At 34.8% G+C, this 15024-nt stretch overlaps 2 protein-coding genes across 4 annotated transcripts; both read right to left on the minus strand.

The window, feature by feature from the left end:
- Window positions 1-1629: 1629 nt before the first annotated feature.
- LOC18052660 lies at window positions 1630-3097 on the minus strand. The gene is made up of 2 exons (XM_006449170.2): window positions 2470-3097; window positions 1630-2042 (listed from the first exon to the last, which is right to left on the minus strand). Exons 1-2 carry the CDS (start codon window positions 3011-3013, stop codon window positions 1660-1662), a joined length of 927 nt encoding a protein of 308 aa, XP_006449233.1. The 5' UTR covers window positions 3014-3097; the 3' UTR covers window positions 1630-1659.
- A 4766-nt stretch (window positions 3098-7863) lies between these two features.
- LOC18052661 (probable ADP-ribosylation factor GTPase-activating protein AGD5) lies at window positions 7864-13450 on the minus strand. 3 transcript variants are annotated; one of them, XM_006449171.2, is made up of 11 exons: window positions 13015-13450; window positions 11544-11602; window positions 11310-11400; window positions 11131-11185; window positions 10936-11026; window positions 10600-10831; window positions 9820-10108; window positions 9488-9660; window positions 8868-9104; window positions 8730-8788; window positions 7864-8255 (listed from the first exon to the last, which is right to left on the minus strand). In XM_006449171.2, exons 1-11 carry the CDS (start codon window positions 13063-13065, stop codon window positions 8090-8092), a joined length of 1503 nt encoding a protein of 500 aa, XP_006449234.2. In that variant the 5' UTR covers window positions 13066-13450; the 3' UTR covers window positions 7864-8089. The 3 variants fall into 3 exon arrangements, with proteins under 3 accessions (XP_006449234.2, XP_024047123.1, XP_024047122.1); XM_024191355.1 differs by lacking the exon at window positions 13015-13450 and having other exon boundaries at window positions 11540-11606; XM_024191354.1 differs by lacking the exon at window positions 13015-13450 and having other exon boundaries at window positions 11521-11604.
- Window positions 13451-15024: the final 1574 nt, after the last annotated feature.

Here is a 15024-nt window from a genome sequence, read left to right on the forward strand (position 1 = left end):
CCATTATTATCCTCTAATAAAATTAATTTTAAATAAGTTAAAGTACAAATAATTTATATTTATTTTCTTAAATTAATAGGATAATTTATTTGAAAAAAGAAAAAGCATTAAGGTGAATCGTCGGACCGTCACCGGAGACTCACCGGAGATACATGAGCCGATCTACAACTCTATGGAACTAGAAATGATAATACACATTGTTATTTACCTCAAATCTTGTTTAAATGTTTGGGAAAATTTTAACTCTCATATTTCCAACTATACAGTGTATTTTTTTTTTATAAAAATTAATACTTCCAATAAGTAAATCGTTTATTTATTATTATTATTATGTATTTAACGGGACAAAAGATGGTTGTGAACGCCGATCAACAGCAGTGGTTAACGACGGTCAACGGTGGCATAATTTTTATTTTGAAAAATAAAATTCTCTATGTAACTAGGTAATTTCAATAGCCTAAACATATTATTGTTTTCAATAATTATAAATAGTTAGAAACTAAATTAAACATATAACCTAACTATGCAATGTTACTTATTTTGATTATAAAATAATAACGAATTAATTAAAAATATAATATAAAATTAAATGTTTTGTTATTAAGTTATTTTCTATATTAAATTAATTCATAATTTAATTATTTTTTTATTTGTTAACAATATTAAAATTAAAGATAATGGATATATTTATCCAAATAAAAAATATATAATTTATTTTCCTTTCAAATTTAATGTGAAACCAAACAATAACAATTAATTTTTTAAAAGTCTCTCCTCTCATCCCCTCTTCTCTCCTCTCCTTTCTTAAAACCAAACCAAACCAAACACCACCTGAGCATGTAATAAGAAAGAAAGAAGCAATCGTCAAACACTTCAATAAAAGATTATAGATAAAATGGGGTCCATTGTCTCCTTCATTTGCTGTCCAAGTTTTCTTCGCACCAACACAGGTTTTTGGGCGCCTTCAAATCTTTTTCTTTTTTCCACTCTTTTATCTTCCATCTCAACATTCTTTGAAGTTGCTTTTGGCACTTGGGGGACAAACACAAACAATCACTTTCTGGATGCCCCATCAACTCATCATTGTTTACGATGTCCAATTAGCATAAATCCACACACAAACAAACACATTTCATGTTACGCACCGCATGAATATGATGAATCATCCAAAATATTACACAGAAAAAATCACCAAAATTTTCAGCCAACGGGCATGACTGTAATTTTTTTGCCAAAAATGAATACACAAAAAGAAGTAGACATACATTTTTTTTGGGGGGGGGGGGGGGATAAAGAAGGAGAAATACTTGTTAGTTGTGACTACTAGTAATAAATGCATCAGTCATTCATTAAATACTTGAATGAAAAAGAACACTTATAAGTCTTACACTGCCTTAGTTTTTTCCTTTACAGACCCATTTTCTATCATGGCTTAAACGCACATCAAAATCACATCTGTATATAACACCAAAATCATCATTTTAACCCCAACCTTCAACCTATCGGAGAAAAAAAATAAAATAAAGAAAAAATACATTTTCCTAATACTAAATAAACCCATTTCTTTTTGCTTTTCTTTTTCTTTTTTAAAGAAAAAACAATAGTTCGGCTTATATATATATATATATATATATATAAACAGAATAAAATAAAATTAACCTATATCCCACGGCTGATCATTTCTTGATACTGTCTCAAGCTCTCTTGTCTCTGCAACCTCATCTCGTCGTTAAACTTCTTGATAAACGCCTCGACTCGGCGGTTCAACTCGTCCTGACTCAGCGATGGCTCTTTCCTCAGCTTCCCTGCACAACCGGGAGAGTTGTTGACAGGTGGCAACTGGAAATTGGTCCTGTCCTTGAACGTCTCCGATTTCTTAACCGGCGACGGATCCACGTTGACTTGACGGCCGTGATTCTCCCACGTGTCCGATTTCTTCATGTGCCTCGTCAACGGCATTGCTCTCCCTTCCGTTATCGTTTTCCACGTGTTCTCCAACGTTTCATGTCGTCCTGGCTTCGTCACCCTCAGCTTCTTACCATCTTCAAAATTTAAAATTTTTACCACTGTTAAGTAAATCACCATGCATTTTCCCCCAAAAAAAAAATTCTTTCAAAATTAAAGAAGGACAGTTTTGGACTTCTAAAACTTGTGCGTAACCTAGACGCCATCTTTGAAATTCAGCGTTCTTCCGTGCCCAAAAGCAAGTAAAACGACAGTTGTCACAACTAAACCAGCGTCGTTTTGACTCAAATTTTTAGATTTAAATTTAAAATTTTTCAAAAACGTACTAAAGATAGTAATAAAACAGTCAAACGAAAGAGATCGTCAACGCCGCCGCAAACTCCTCGTTGCCGCCGACCAAAAAAACCTTTTACGTTTAAATTATCCAACATAGAGTGATATACGATAAAATCACATCTAAATATTTTAAGAAATTAAAAAAATAAAAATTTAAATAAGAAATACCTTCAGGACTGGATTTAATCCGTTTCCGGCGACCGAACCGAGCGGAAACAAGAGGTTTCTCTTCCTCCGCCAGCAAATCAAAGTCCGTCAGAATCTCCAACGATCCCGTTCTTTGTGGCGGCGTCCACGGGGCAGCATCTCCATAATTACCAACCTCCACCTGAGCATCATCACCACTAACCACAACACTCTGCTCCTCAAAAACCGGGGCTTTATTCTCCTCCTCCGCCATCACTATCATTTGCTGCTGCTCGTACTTCATCTCGTACTCCACATCTGACGGTGTCGAGTCAGTGCTGGATACGTGATCGTTTTGATACAAACGCGAAGAAGCAGCAATAATGATGATGATAGCGTTGATTGTAATGTAAAGATAGGGAGGTTTGAGCCAAGAAACAAACGAGCTCCATATAACTGGAGCTCGAGAGACTGAAAAATCCATAACAAATGGAACTGAACTCTTGCAAAACAAAGCTATGGATAAAACGCCAGTTGAAATGAAGAAAACTTTTAGAGGGAGAATCCAGGAATTTGAAAACACCATTTTAGTTTTTGTTGTGCGCGTGTGTGTGTTTGTGCTTTTGCAGTGAAAACAGTATGTGGTGAGAGTGTTGGGTGACGAGTGTGCCGGAGCGGAGGGAGATATATATAGAGCGAGTGTAGGGACGCGGTTTATGATGGGTTTTGAACCGTTGGATTTCGAGTGGGGGGTGGGTGGACGGTTGGGATTTTAAAGTGGATTTTGAGTCTTTTTTTTTTTTCTTTCAGTTTTGCAGTGGCCCACGTAATAAAGGATATTTTTAAAAGAAAATGGTAAAGGTTAAAAGGTGTGGTGGTGGACCTGGTGGTAATTGTTGAGGTTAGTTTAATTCAATTTAACCTTTGTTATTTATAGTAATTAGTGAAAGAGTAAAGCGGGGGCGAGCGTAGCTTCTTGTATGGAGTCTTGTTTAACAAGTTGTCTTCGAGTCAAGTGGGAATGAATGATGTGGCGGATGATGCTTCTTAAATCAAATCAATTCATCGATATTGATTAAATGAATTTTTTTTATATTGTTCGCTAATTAAATTAAATTTAATAACGCCTTCTCTAATCAATTTACTTGATTGTTATATTTAAAATTTCTTGAAGTACAAGTGATGCAGAGTTTCAATCTCATTCAACTGTTGATGAAGGATTTGATTTTATATTTACATGCAGTATTCTTGCAACTTTGCCAAAACTTGTTAATTTAAAATTGATATATTTACTTCAGGACTTTTTTTTTTTCAACAGAAAAAAAAATACTTTTATATATCGAACAGTAATATTTGTTTACACAAATTAAAGCAAAGACAAAAGATAATTAATAAATAAAAAATTGAAGCTCCGGCGGAATGGAAACATTAGCCAAGAAGAACGGAGTGTTCCATTGCTATTTGCTAGTATTTGATAAAATAAAGAAGGGCCCGCTCATAATTAATGTAGAGGATTCAAGAAGTAAGATAAGATTAATATTTTCTTAAATGAGTTTCACGCAGTTTGTAATCTTTCTAGAGGCTGTAAAGTGTAAAGCAAAAACTGCTAATTCGGGCATAATCAGAAGTTCTATAAATATTTTTTTTTAAAAAATGGTCACTCGCCCCCCAACGGTCATATAATTGACCGTTACACACGGAGCATGTACCGAGATCCTGCAGCGCTGGTCCGGTCCAGTTGGTACGCCGCGTGCGGGAGAGGCTCTCCCTTGGCACGTGCCAACCAGCTTTGTGGGTGTACCACGTCCCCCACACTGACCGACTTTACCCCTTTCTGCACTGAATATATTTTTATGTATAGTACCTTGCTTCTTTTAAGGAAAAAAAAAAAAGTTTTAAAGGCAAATATAAATAGTAATGAAAAATCATGTGAAAATGTGGTCGTGCCCCCACACTGGTGAAAATTTTGATTTCAACAAAATAAAAACTAGCTCCCATCAGATTCGACCCTACATATATTATCAAGTATCTGTTTATTATTATAATTTCTGATTCAAGTATTCAACTATGCTTTTCTTTAAAGTTTTTCACTTATAAAGTTTGATTTTTCTTTTTTTAAGTATATACGTGTAGGTGTTTTTATTTATTTTTACCCACCACCTAACCTTAGGTACGAACAAGAAATAATAAATCGATTTGTCTTTATAATTAGTAGCAAAGATTTTATCCATAAATTTTTTATTGATTGCGAGAAGTATAGTTAAATCTACAGAAGATATTTTTATATATTTATATGAATATAATCTTTTATATATTTTAATGATTTGTTTAAGATTAACTGAGAAATACCTTAACTCAAAAAAAAAAAAAAAACTTCAAGTAGAAGGAACATCGAAACCTCAAATCACTCATAATTTTAATCGTAAATTAGTGGAAAATTGCAAGAAACACTTGCTGTGTGTCGTGTGCGAACCACGTAAGTCTCACGTGATATTGATGTGAAGTCACGTGATCTGGGGCCTACGGGTATGGAGCCTACTGGGTCCGTGTTATGGGCTTACAAACTTAAAGTCGACACAATACAATTATGGCTGCAGCTGAACGCACCATCCCGGCAATGATGGAAAAATAAATTTATGAATTAGAAATAAAGTTTCATATCATAAAATCTCAGTCGAAGAATCGTGCAAATAAATAGATTCATGAATTTACAAGTTTTTTGAAAAGATATTATTGATATTGCTCAAACAAAGTCCAACTTGGAAGAACTGAAAAAAAAAAAAAAATTTGTGCTTGCAAGTGTACGCTTAATGCGTCACCACCACCTTGCATTATTTTTCAACTCTAAATTTTTTTTCTGTTTTATGAATTTTTTAATTAAAGAATGAATTATGGAACGAATTTATGTAAGATAAGTTAAAGAGATTCTCATTCTCATCACGGTTACTTCGTATTTACTAGTAACTTTAAAATAAACAAAATTTATTAAAAGAATCCAACGAATAAGAGAATATACACAAAGCACCTAAGACTATTTTTGAAAAAATAGTCCATATAACCTTGTCAAAATTTTAATGTGATTAATAATTTTCACAATACTACGTGTGGGCTAATTTCATTGGCCAAGAATATTAAGTCAATAATATTAGCTTAAATTAGGAGAGTGCATGTGTATACAAGTAGGGTAACCATCCTAATCAAAACAGTTATCAAGATTCTATTATATAAATAAATTAATAAAATTAACCATTCAGACAAAAAATAAAAAATAAAAATTGTACACCCCAAAAGATTCAAAAACTAGGGCGCCACTTTGGCTCATCTCGTACGTTAGTTTTGAGATAAAGAAACAAGGTAATTTAATGAACTGATTACGACGGTAAGCAAGTAGATTTAGTAGCTCTTTCTAGATGATGAACGTTATCTTATCAAGATTTCAAAACTTGGAATTTTTTTTTTTTAATTTCTTAATGTGAATATTCTCCAAATGTATGAAGATACTGCAACTATGACTCAATGGAATAAAGCTCGCTTTTCGGCTACCGCGTGTTGGAGCATAGTATCACAACTGTGGTCGGCCGTGTAAAGCCAAGAAATTAAGGGCCAAAGACTTCTTTTAAATATAAACACGATAAAATTGACTAGTTGAATTATCTTAATTACTGGGAACAAGAAAGTGCAAGGCAATTGCATTGAAAAATGAAATTCAATTTTGATCCTGCAAGCCGTAAATTAATGGATATTATTATTCGCTGGATTGTTGTAGCTCTTGTTTTAAAAGATAATAATAACAAAGTATATGCATGGCATACATGGCCCGCGTCCAAACGGAGAGTCAATTTGTCCATAATTTGTGGGAACGTCCAGATTTTTACAAGATTTAAAGATAATAATAAGATGAATTTATCAACTACTAAGGGAGGTGGGTCCCATTTAATGGATTGGCATTTGGCAGTTATCCGTTATATACAGATCATCATCTTCTTCAGTTGAACTAACAAAATCCACCAGTCTTTTTAGATTGCTTCACATGAGAAGTAGTTTTGCCTGAAAAAGTGGCGTTACTTTTTTTTGACAATTACAAATAAATAAATAAATCCAAATAAACCTTAAAGGATAGAAGCAGGTAAGCAGTAGAAAGCGACAGAGAGTTACGGTGTCGGTGTGTGGCTGTTACCAAAGCCAGCCAAGCAAGATGAAACGAAACATCCTGGAAACGTCTTAAACGATAACGTTGTTGACTGTCTTGACCTGCTATTGCCGTTCCTATATTGTTGGATAATGGCGACCGTTTTGGTGCAACTTTCAGTTTTTCTTTTTTTTGGGACTGGACGCCTGGACGGTGGTAGAAGAGCCAAAAAAGGTCGACAAAAATTGAACGTTTCTGATAGGCTTCCCTCTTTCACACGAAACGGGTCAAGATAGAAGAAAAAGAGTGAATAGCGGTGACGTAGTAGCCTTGGCCCCTTGAAGAAGGTAAGATAATATTTAAATTAATGCCGTTTGTATAGTAAGTGAAGTTTTGGTGAGTCCACCATGTCCGTAGAAAAGACAAGGAAATATGTTAAGGTACTTTTTCAGGTCAATAGTCCGCAGTCAACAGACGTTAACCTCCACCGTCCCTTTCTCAGCCGACCGCCAGATGTTCACTCTTGCATGGCGATTTTTCGTGTGTATTTTTTTTGCTTTCACCGATTTACTAACTAATAATTACTATAGGGATATAAGAAATTAAATTTCATCTTGAGATTGTTAATTATTTTTTTAGTGTAATATAAACGTAACGCTCTCTCGTCTTCTCATTATGTCACCCAACGGAAACCACCGTAGGGGTAGGGTAATAAGATAGCTACCTATTATCCAAATACGAATAACGGTACACGTGTATGCACGTGGAATCATCATCTGGTCTCAATATTTTTGATAGTTGACTAGTGGATCCTTTACCAATAAAAATGGTCCAAGCGTATAAAAACTGTAAATTATAAATATTAATACGGATCGGGACTTGGCCGCAGGCAGGTCAAGCTCATTCTTTTTCAGAACAACAAATTCTTCAGTTGCTTCTGGATTAACACTAAGATGTTGCTTTCCCAAAGACAAAGAAGACAAGTGTAATACCTTTGGTTGTACCATGTGGGAGATAAATGAACGGTTAGGCCCACATCAGGACTCAGAATCCTTTTGAGAGTATTTTTATGAAAAGAGCAAAAATGTTTTCATTCGATGATTATTTTTTACTGTGTTCGTTTGAAAAAAAGAAAAAAAAAAGTGATTTAATTAAAATTTACTAAGCATTTCTCCGTCACCCAAACAACAATAACCATGGAAAACAAAAAGCCGCTTTCGATTGCTCACCAGCTGGAAAACAGTTTTTGACACTTTTTTGATGATGATGATGATTGAAGGACAAGTACAAGCAAGCTAAGCTATATGATGAACTCAACTTTATCATTACATTGTGTATAAAACCTTGTGATACAAATGAATGCCATAATAGTTCAATAGAATAAAATATAAATAACCCAAAATAAATAGGAAAAATAATAAAGGCTATCTAACGAAAATAACAAAGAATGCACTTATTTATTTATTTATTTAAAAAAAAAAAAACCTATTTCTGTCATACGAAAGAAAAACAAAGCATCCTCTTGACTATGAGCTACTGTTTTGTAAACATCCCTCGAGTTAGAGATGAAAAATCATGATCTTTTCCATTTCCTAGTTGAGTATGAGTGACTGAGGAAACTGCAGATGCTGGAGGACGCCTCATAGCTCCGATATTCATTGCACCGTTAATTGGAGCCATTGGCCGTTGTGTATACACGCTGCAACAGGAATTGAAGAAAATGATCGTAAGTCTTTTTTTTCTTTTTCTTTTTTTGTGGGGGTGTTGGGGGGTGGGGGGGGGGTGTTGTTGGGAAATGGGGTCTCAAGTACAAATGAGTCAGAGCGGGGAGGGTGCTTGTAGGGCGTGACTTGCATTAGGCCAAATCAATGTATAATTGATTTTACATTGATTTTTGGCATGAATGTGTGTGCACACTCTCCTTAATACCAAAGCAAGCTTAAGTTAGCTTAAGTTAGTGAACTTCGCAAGCCTATGATCCTTCATCAGTCCTCACTCATTGTAGCCAATACACTTAAGAATCTTTTGAAGCCATTTGAAGCATAACTAACGCGAAATAATTAAGTAAGCTGTAGGGTGCTTCCCTGATGACCTCTCTTAGACTGAATGATTATGATATACTAAATGCATACATATCAAAAACAAAAATATGAAGAAAGCCGCATCTGTGTACCTGGATGTCGGAAAATTAACAAAATTCCCAGCCGGATACAAAAGTTGGCTATTTCTCATCTGGAAAAGCAAACAATAACAAGATCAGAGAGGGTCTCAACCTGAAAACACTCATTTAGAAGCATTTTACGAGGTCAACCTGCACATATTTCTGTTGATCAGCAATGGGCATCATCATTCCAGGAACTTGATGGCCAACAACTCCCCAGCTCTGAATGGGTACGTGAATGCCATTAGAACCGGGTTGATGTACATTGACCGGAAAGGATTGAGATCCACCATTAGATTTTACAGAAGCAGCTGCAAGGAAAGACTGTTGTTGCGAGAGCATAGCTAGCTGTTGTTGATCGATAGAAAATGGAGACACCATTTCAGACTGCACAAAGTTCCCAATAAAAGGGTTAATAGCTATCTTTCCACATGTTTTCTCCAACAAATAGAAGCATTTAATCTGTTACACTTAAACTTTAGTTAGCATCCCATGTATAGAACATCTACTTGACACTTCTACCGAACCAGTCAAGGCAAATAATTGTTTACATCGGCATCTTTGTTCACATTATCAAATATTAAACCACCACTAAGATAAGCATCAAGTCAATTTCATGCTAAATAGGTAGTACCTTTCATAAACAACCAGTCTTAATTGGTAAAGAATGGTATTAACAACAGTGAGTCCATAGATAGATCCTCTGTAGAACTGCCAATACATGCCTAAATAGTTTCCATAATTTCAGCATAAAATTTTGAAACATTTACCTTTCCGAAGAGGTTCATAACATCATTCTTTACATCTTTCTGGGATTTCTCTGAAACAGATGGTATGACTGATGGTGAACCCATAAATAGATCCTCAATTCCGTATCTCGTTTGTACCTTGCTTTCAGTTGCCTTTGACGAATTAATTGGCTCAGCAGTTGAAGCATTGGTAGCTGCAAGGTGAAAACGACAGTAGTTATGGGTGACAACAAAATTAATTCACCCTAATTACTATTAACCAGAAAACATTGAAGTGACAAGCCAAGCAAATGGGAAAAATATAAAGAAAGTAGCAATATGAGCTCAACGAATTATTAACAAAAAAGACATACATTGTAAATTGGCACATGATTTCTCATCAGTAGAAGTCTTGGAATCATTTTCTCTTGAATCATCCATGCAAAGCAAATTAAAAAGATCAGTGGCATAATCCACTTTGCGTTGTGGAGTGGTACTAGCTTCCTGCTTTGGTGGCTCATACTTTGGTACTGCAGGTTCTGAATTCTGCTTTTTGTGCTGTATTACAGCTGTAGTAATAGCTTCCTGCTTTGCTGGTTCAGACTTCGGGACAGTAGGCTCTGAATTCTGCACCGGTTCCTGGATTTTTAGACTGGGCGTGACCTGCCCAGCAAGTTCATTAGTTTTTTAGTATCTTAAAAATCTGAAGAAAGAGGGAAAAAAATGAAAGGCAAAGAGAAGGCCCCTGGCCAACGGAATATATGCACAGAAATCGCTTGAAAAAGACCGTTGAATGGTTCCCAACTAATTTCTCTAAAACAAATATGTTTTGCAAATCTAATTAGTTTACTGTTAGGCATTTCCAAGCAGTTGGATATTTCATGCTATTTACAAACTCTGTTTTCAGTTGTTTTTGCCTCCCAGATAAAGACAATATTAAATAACTTTCATTGCTTTTAATATTCAAACATGCATTGAAACAAAGGTAAAGAAAACTAAAAACACTTCCTGATTTCTATGATAAGATTTTCCTACATCTAATGCAGAGATAAATCATAACATATATACTAAGAGATAAGGTAACTACAGCAGCCAGAGGAAATGAAGATGTTGATGATCATTTAGAGAGACCAAATCGGAGAAATTCTACGTGCCTGTTGAACTACTGTAACAGTCGCTGGAAAACTATGTTTCGGAGCAGCAATGTCATTGCTTGAATTAGGTGGGTGAGCAATATTCCTCACCTCAGGAACACGATTTATATTATTTGTATATCTATGCCCACTACTGCTGGGTAGAGGTCTGTGAAATGAAGCCTTCTCTTCACTCACCCTTGAAGGAGATTTTGTATTCCCACCCCTAGGAACCCATCTCTTCTCTTCATACCTAACAAACAATGTAAGCTCCCTTTAGCCTGTGTCAGGTCATCATTATAATTGCAGTAAAACAGAAACAAGCAAATAATTACTATTTCAAGCTTATGATTGTACTTTGCGCGAATGAAATTCTCGATTCCAACTCTATCATAATTAGGAGGCAACTCTGCTTCCCAGTAGCTATTTGATTTCTCATTCCCCATTGCTGCAACCAATAAACATACCAAGATTAATGAAACAGCATTTTATATCTTAAACTTAGAAGTGATTTGATACCAGTTAAATCAGATCCAAATCAGAGAAATATACATTGAATAACTGCGACCTGCTCTGGAAGCCATGTGTCTAAAGTAGCAGATCTCACCTGCATCAAACCACACAAATTACTAAATCTGTGAACCTCTAATAGCAAAAACATAATGGCCGTACCATCTTACTTAGATACCAGACAAAACATGTAGACAAACAAGACAAAATGGCATATGAACCTTGGAAATGTGCACTCCAAGACTTCTGTGGATCCCAGAACATTGCATGCATATGAAAATTCCCAAATTCACACTTGCCCATCGCGGGCCTCTACATGACAAGCCCATATTACAAGTTAGAACTTCTCAACATAATTAGAAAAGAGAGTATTAATGATCAAGCTTGAATGTTTGATTGCTCATCTTGTATGCTGAAATATAAACAACTAACTCTATCTTTTGCCAGATACCTACTTGGCTTTGCAATCAGCACACTCCCTATTTTCAGGTAGTTTTAAGAGGCCATCCAGGATCTGCATAGACAGCACCAAAGAAGACGAAATTACTAGAAATCACGGAGACAAAGCAAGCAGAAAAGGAAATAGAAAGGTCAAAAGAAAGAAATCATTTTGATCAACATCCACTATTCAGACATGCAAACTCTAAGAAGCAGCAAATCCCAATATGCACAAACTATAGGGACAAGAAACATTCCTAACTTGAATTATTTCTCAGCATAGTATACATAATGCCAGGGAAATGAAAAAAAAAATTTGACTTAAAAGATGGAGATATACAAAATATTGCTATAAATTAACTTTGCAATATCTAATTATAAACTTTAACTTGAAGAAAATAAAGTCAAATAAGTGAGTATCACTTGAATTGAGCTTACAAATAACTATGATTAAAGAAAGCAAGTGTAAGGACAGATGACACATTCGCAACAAAAATATGGTAGATGTGAGACAGATGTAAAATGTAAATAACAGCTTCAAAATACAGGCTGCCGACTGTTATTGAAGTAGGTTCATTTTCAGGCCAAGCACAGATCAATAATGGAAAATTGATGATATCAGACCCAAATTCACTGTATTGATGATATGAAAAATTAATTTTCTAAAAGCAACAATCTACAGGATATCTTTTCTCATATACCTTGCAAACATTATATACTGCTAACAAGGGGAAAGAAATGGGGTAAAGATATCATCGTCAACTTATCAGAGGTGCTTGGAATTCAAATGAACTTAAAACAATTCATAAAATGCAGACCTAAGACATATAAGTATTCCCTAACCTATCAGACAATACAGAATCTTGGATAGTGTACAGCTGTATCATTTTGAGCCCAAAAGCCATATAACCACCACCGGGTTATTAATGAGTTCCAACTCATAAGGTGGGTCTCCGTTTTCAAACAACTTGTTATCGCCAAGCACTTTAGACAGCTATATAATGAACAGCAGCCAACTTTCTTAACTGGTTTATCAACAAAAGACAAATATCTGCAGGTTTACTTATGGTCATGGCTTTCCAATTACAAGGGATAGCCCAGCTGAGCAAAAGTAATCATTTGAAGAGCAATAATTGTTAATTGTAAAAGTAATAACTATTCTGAATAGAATCCAAATCTGCCGAGGAACTAATCTCAACCCATAATAGAACTGACTCAAAACTGTAATATAAACAAACGTGTATACAAATAACGAGACAAACAGATTGAACATGGCCAAACTCTAATGATTTTTGAACAATGAAATTGATATCTATTTATAACTACTGAAACTCAACAAATACAAACATGAAAATAAGTTTAAAAACATAAAACTTTGCAACCATATAACATGAATCGTATTCATCAAACAAATGAAATTTCAAAACCAACAATCAAACCCAGATAGAATAATAAAGCATAAGCATCAAATGAACATAAAAGAGAAACCTTTCTGTGCTTAGCATTAAGCTCTTTGGAAACGTTAGCCTTCTCGTTCATGTTGCAAACTTTTTCTTTCACAGCAAAACGATTTTTTTTTTTGTTTCCCTCTGAAAAGAATCTACCTTTCTTTCTTATTTTATCTCAGCATAGAAGCAGAAACCGTACAGACAAAGAAAGGGGAGAGGAAGACGAAGAGGAAATGGCAAAGTTCAAAGTGGGTTTCTTTTCTTTGAGTGTTTGTCATTTGTTCTGTCATGCACCTTTTTGTAGGCTTGGACTTTGATTTGATGACTCGCGTGTACACACACGCATGCTCAGCTGACTTATGATTCTAGGCTTTTTTTAATGAGTGGAAGTGGCCTTTGAACCGCATGGGCGATGGCCAGTCTTCTGTTTGGTCGCTCAGAAATATAGGAGAAAATCCAAAAGGGAATTCTTGATTTTAAGGCTTCTTTGGCTTTTTGAGTAAATGAAATGCTACATACATCGAGGTACTCACACTGTTGCCTAAAGGAGTTTCTTTCTTTTTTCTTTTTTTTTCTTTTTAAATAATATAAAGTTCTTATCTTTTGGCTAATATATAGAAATCATAATCAAAGGGAATATTAGGTCATATAATTTTCTTTTTTATTCGTTATTATTATTATTATATCAACATCTACTAACTATTTAATTAACTTTTTGCGTGAGAGTCCATAGAGAGATACAATAAATAACAATAATAATTTCGATTGTGCATGTTTCATAACATATCTTGAGGACTACTCTAGTTAATGTGTTTACTCAATTATAAATTTTTATAATACAATTATTGTAAAATAACCGTGGTCGTAATATGGTACCAAGGAATCTTTGGATAAAAACATGTCTTGTCAATTAGAATTAGATGTTTAATTATGTGGGTTTATAAGAATTTTACCTATACAATTGGATGGCCAATTTTTTTTTAATTACATGATATTATTTTTTAGATTACAACTCATATTTTATAAGATTAGTACATTAATATTTACAATAAGATAATTACTGAAATTAATTTACAAATTTTACATAATACAATTTAAATTTTTATTTAAATTTTTAGACTCTTTAATATTCGAGAATTATATACACACTTCAGATTTTTATACTTCACTCACATTTAAAAAAAAAAAATTGTGTTCAATCAAATTAAGGAAAGAAAATAAATCTCTATAATGCGTTGTGGGACTCGAAATGGGTTCTAACGCCTAGTGGCTATTGGATGGCCAAACTAGTAGTAATGATTGTGGTAATTTTATATGAGGTCGTAGGGGAAGGGAGAATAGGCCAATAATGTAGTGACATACTTTTAAGTTATGCCAAATTTGCAAACGACAAATGGTGGCATAGTATTGCCAACGGTGTTCTGCCAACATGTCAAAATATTATTCGTTTGTCTGTAATAAAATCATTTGTGCTGCTATCATCACTTCCCGGAAATCAGAGTCTCTTTATGTCAAAATCATTTGGACGAATTGCTAACAGCCATGTGTTTTACTGTAATTGGACTCTCTCCCTGATCCTTACACGCGCTTATATGGGATTCCGTCTCGAGCCTCGAACCGTTTGGTAGTTCGTAGATTAAACAAAAACAAATCATTCTTATTTTACACAGTACAATAATATGTTACGAAAGAATCCAAATTCAACGTTTAGATGATCGTTTAAGATTTTCCCTCTTTCAATGCCATTTTCCAGCACCTTTAATTGGTGGTGGTCCTAATCCGGCCATTGCACCATTTTTCGTGATTTGTTGTTTTCATAATAGTTTGAGATCTATTAATCGATCGGATCGATAATCCATCATATGTGTGTGCGCGCGTGTTACACTTTAGTGCTTGACCATTAGCTTAGTGGTCTCTTTCAGCAGCATGCTCTCCAATTGGAGGACTAACTGGATTTTAGTCGGCACCCAACTAAAGGCCGAACAAGAAATTACAAGCTGAGGCCATTGGGGTTGTTAATGGTTCAGTGGGTTGACGTACAACGCCACTA

The sequence above is a fragment of the Citrus clementina genome, unplaced genomic scaffold (genome assembly GCF_000493195.1).
Source record: "Citrus clementina cultivar Clemenules unplaced genomic scaffold, Citrus_clementina_v1.0 scaffold_2, whole genome shotgun sequence".
Lineage (NCBI taxonomy): Eukaryota > Viridiplantae > Streptophyta > Magnoliopsida > Sapindales > Rutaceae > Citrus > Citrus x clementina.

What these genes read in the sequence shown, in the direction of transcription:
- LOC18052660 (XM_006449170.2), bottom strand. Translation starts at nt 3,013, where the DNA reads ATGGTGTTTTCAAATTCCTGGATTCTCCCTCTAAAAGTTTTCTTCATT. An exon ending in GATTAAATCCAGTCCTGAAG is followed by an intron (nt 2,043 to 2,469) that starts GTATTTCTTATT and finishes TAAATTTTGAAG; the next exon opens with ATGGTAAGAAGCTGAGGGTG.
- LOC18052661 (XM_006449171.2), bottom strand. Translation starts at nt 13,065, where the DNA reads ATGAACGAGAAGGCTAACGTTTCCAAAGAGCTTAATGCTAAGCACAGA. An exon ending in TTAATGCTAAGCACAGAAAG is followed by an intron (nt 11,603 to 13,014) that starts GTTTCTCTTTTA and finishes CTGTCTATGCAG; the next exon opens with ATCCTGGATGGCCTCTTAAA. An exon ending in ATCATGTGCCAATTTACAAT is followed by an intron (nt 9,661 to 9,819) that starts GTATGTCTTTTT and finishes TTCACCTTGCAG; the next exon opens with CTACCAATGCTTCAACTGCT.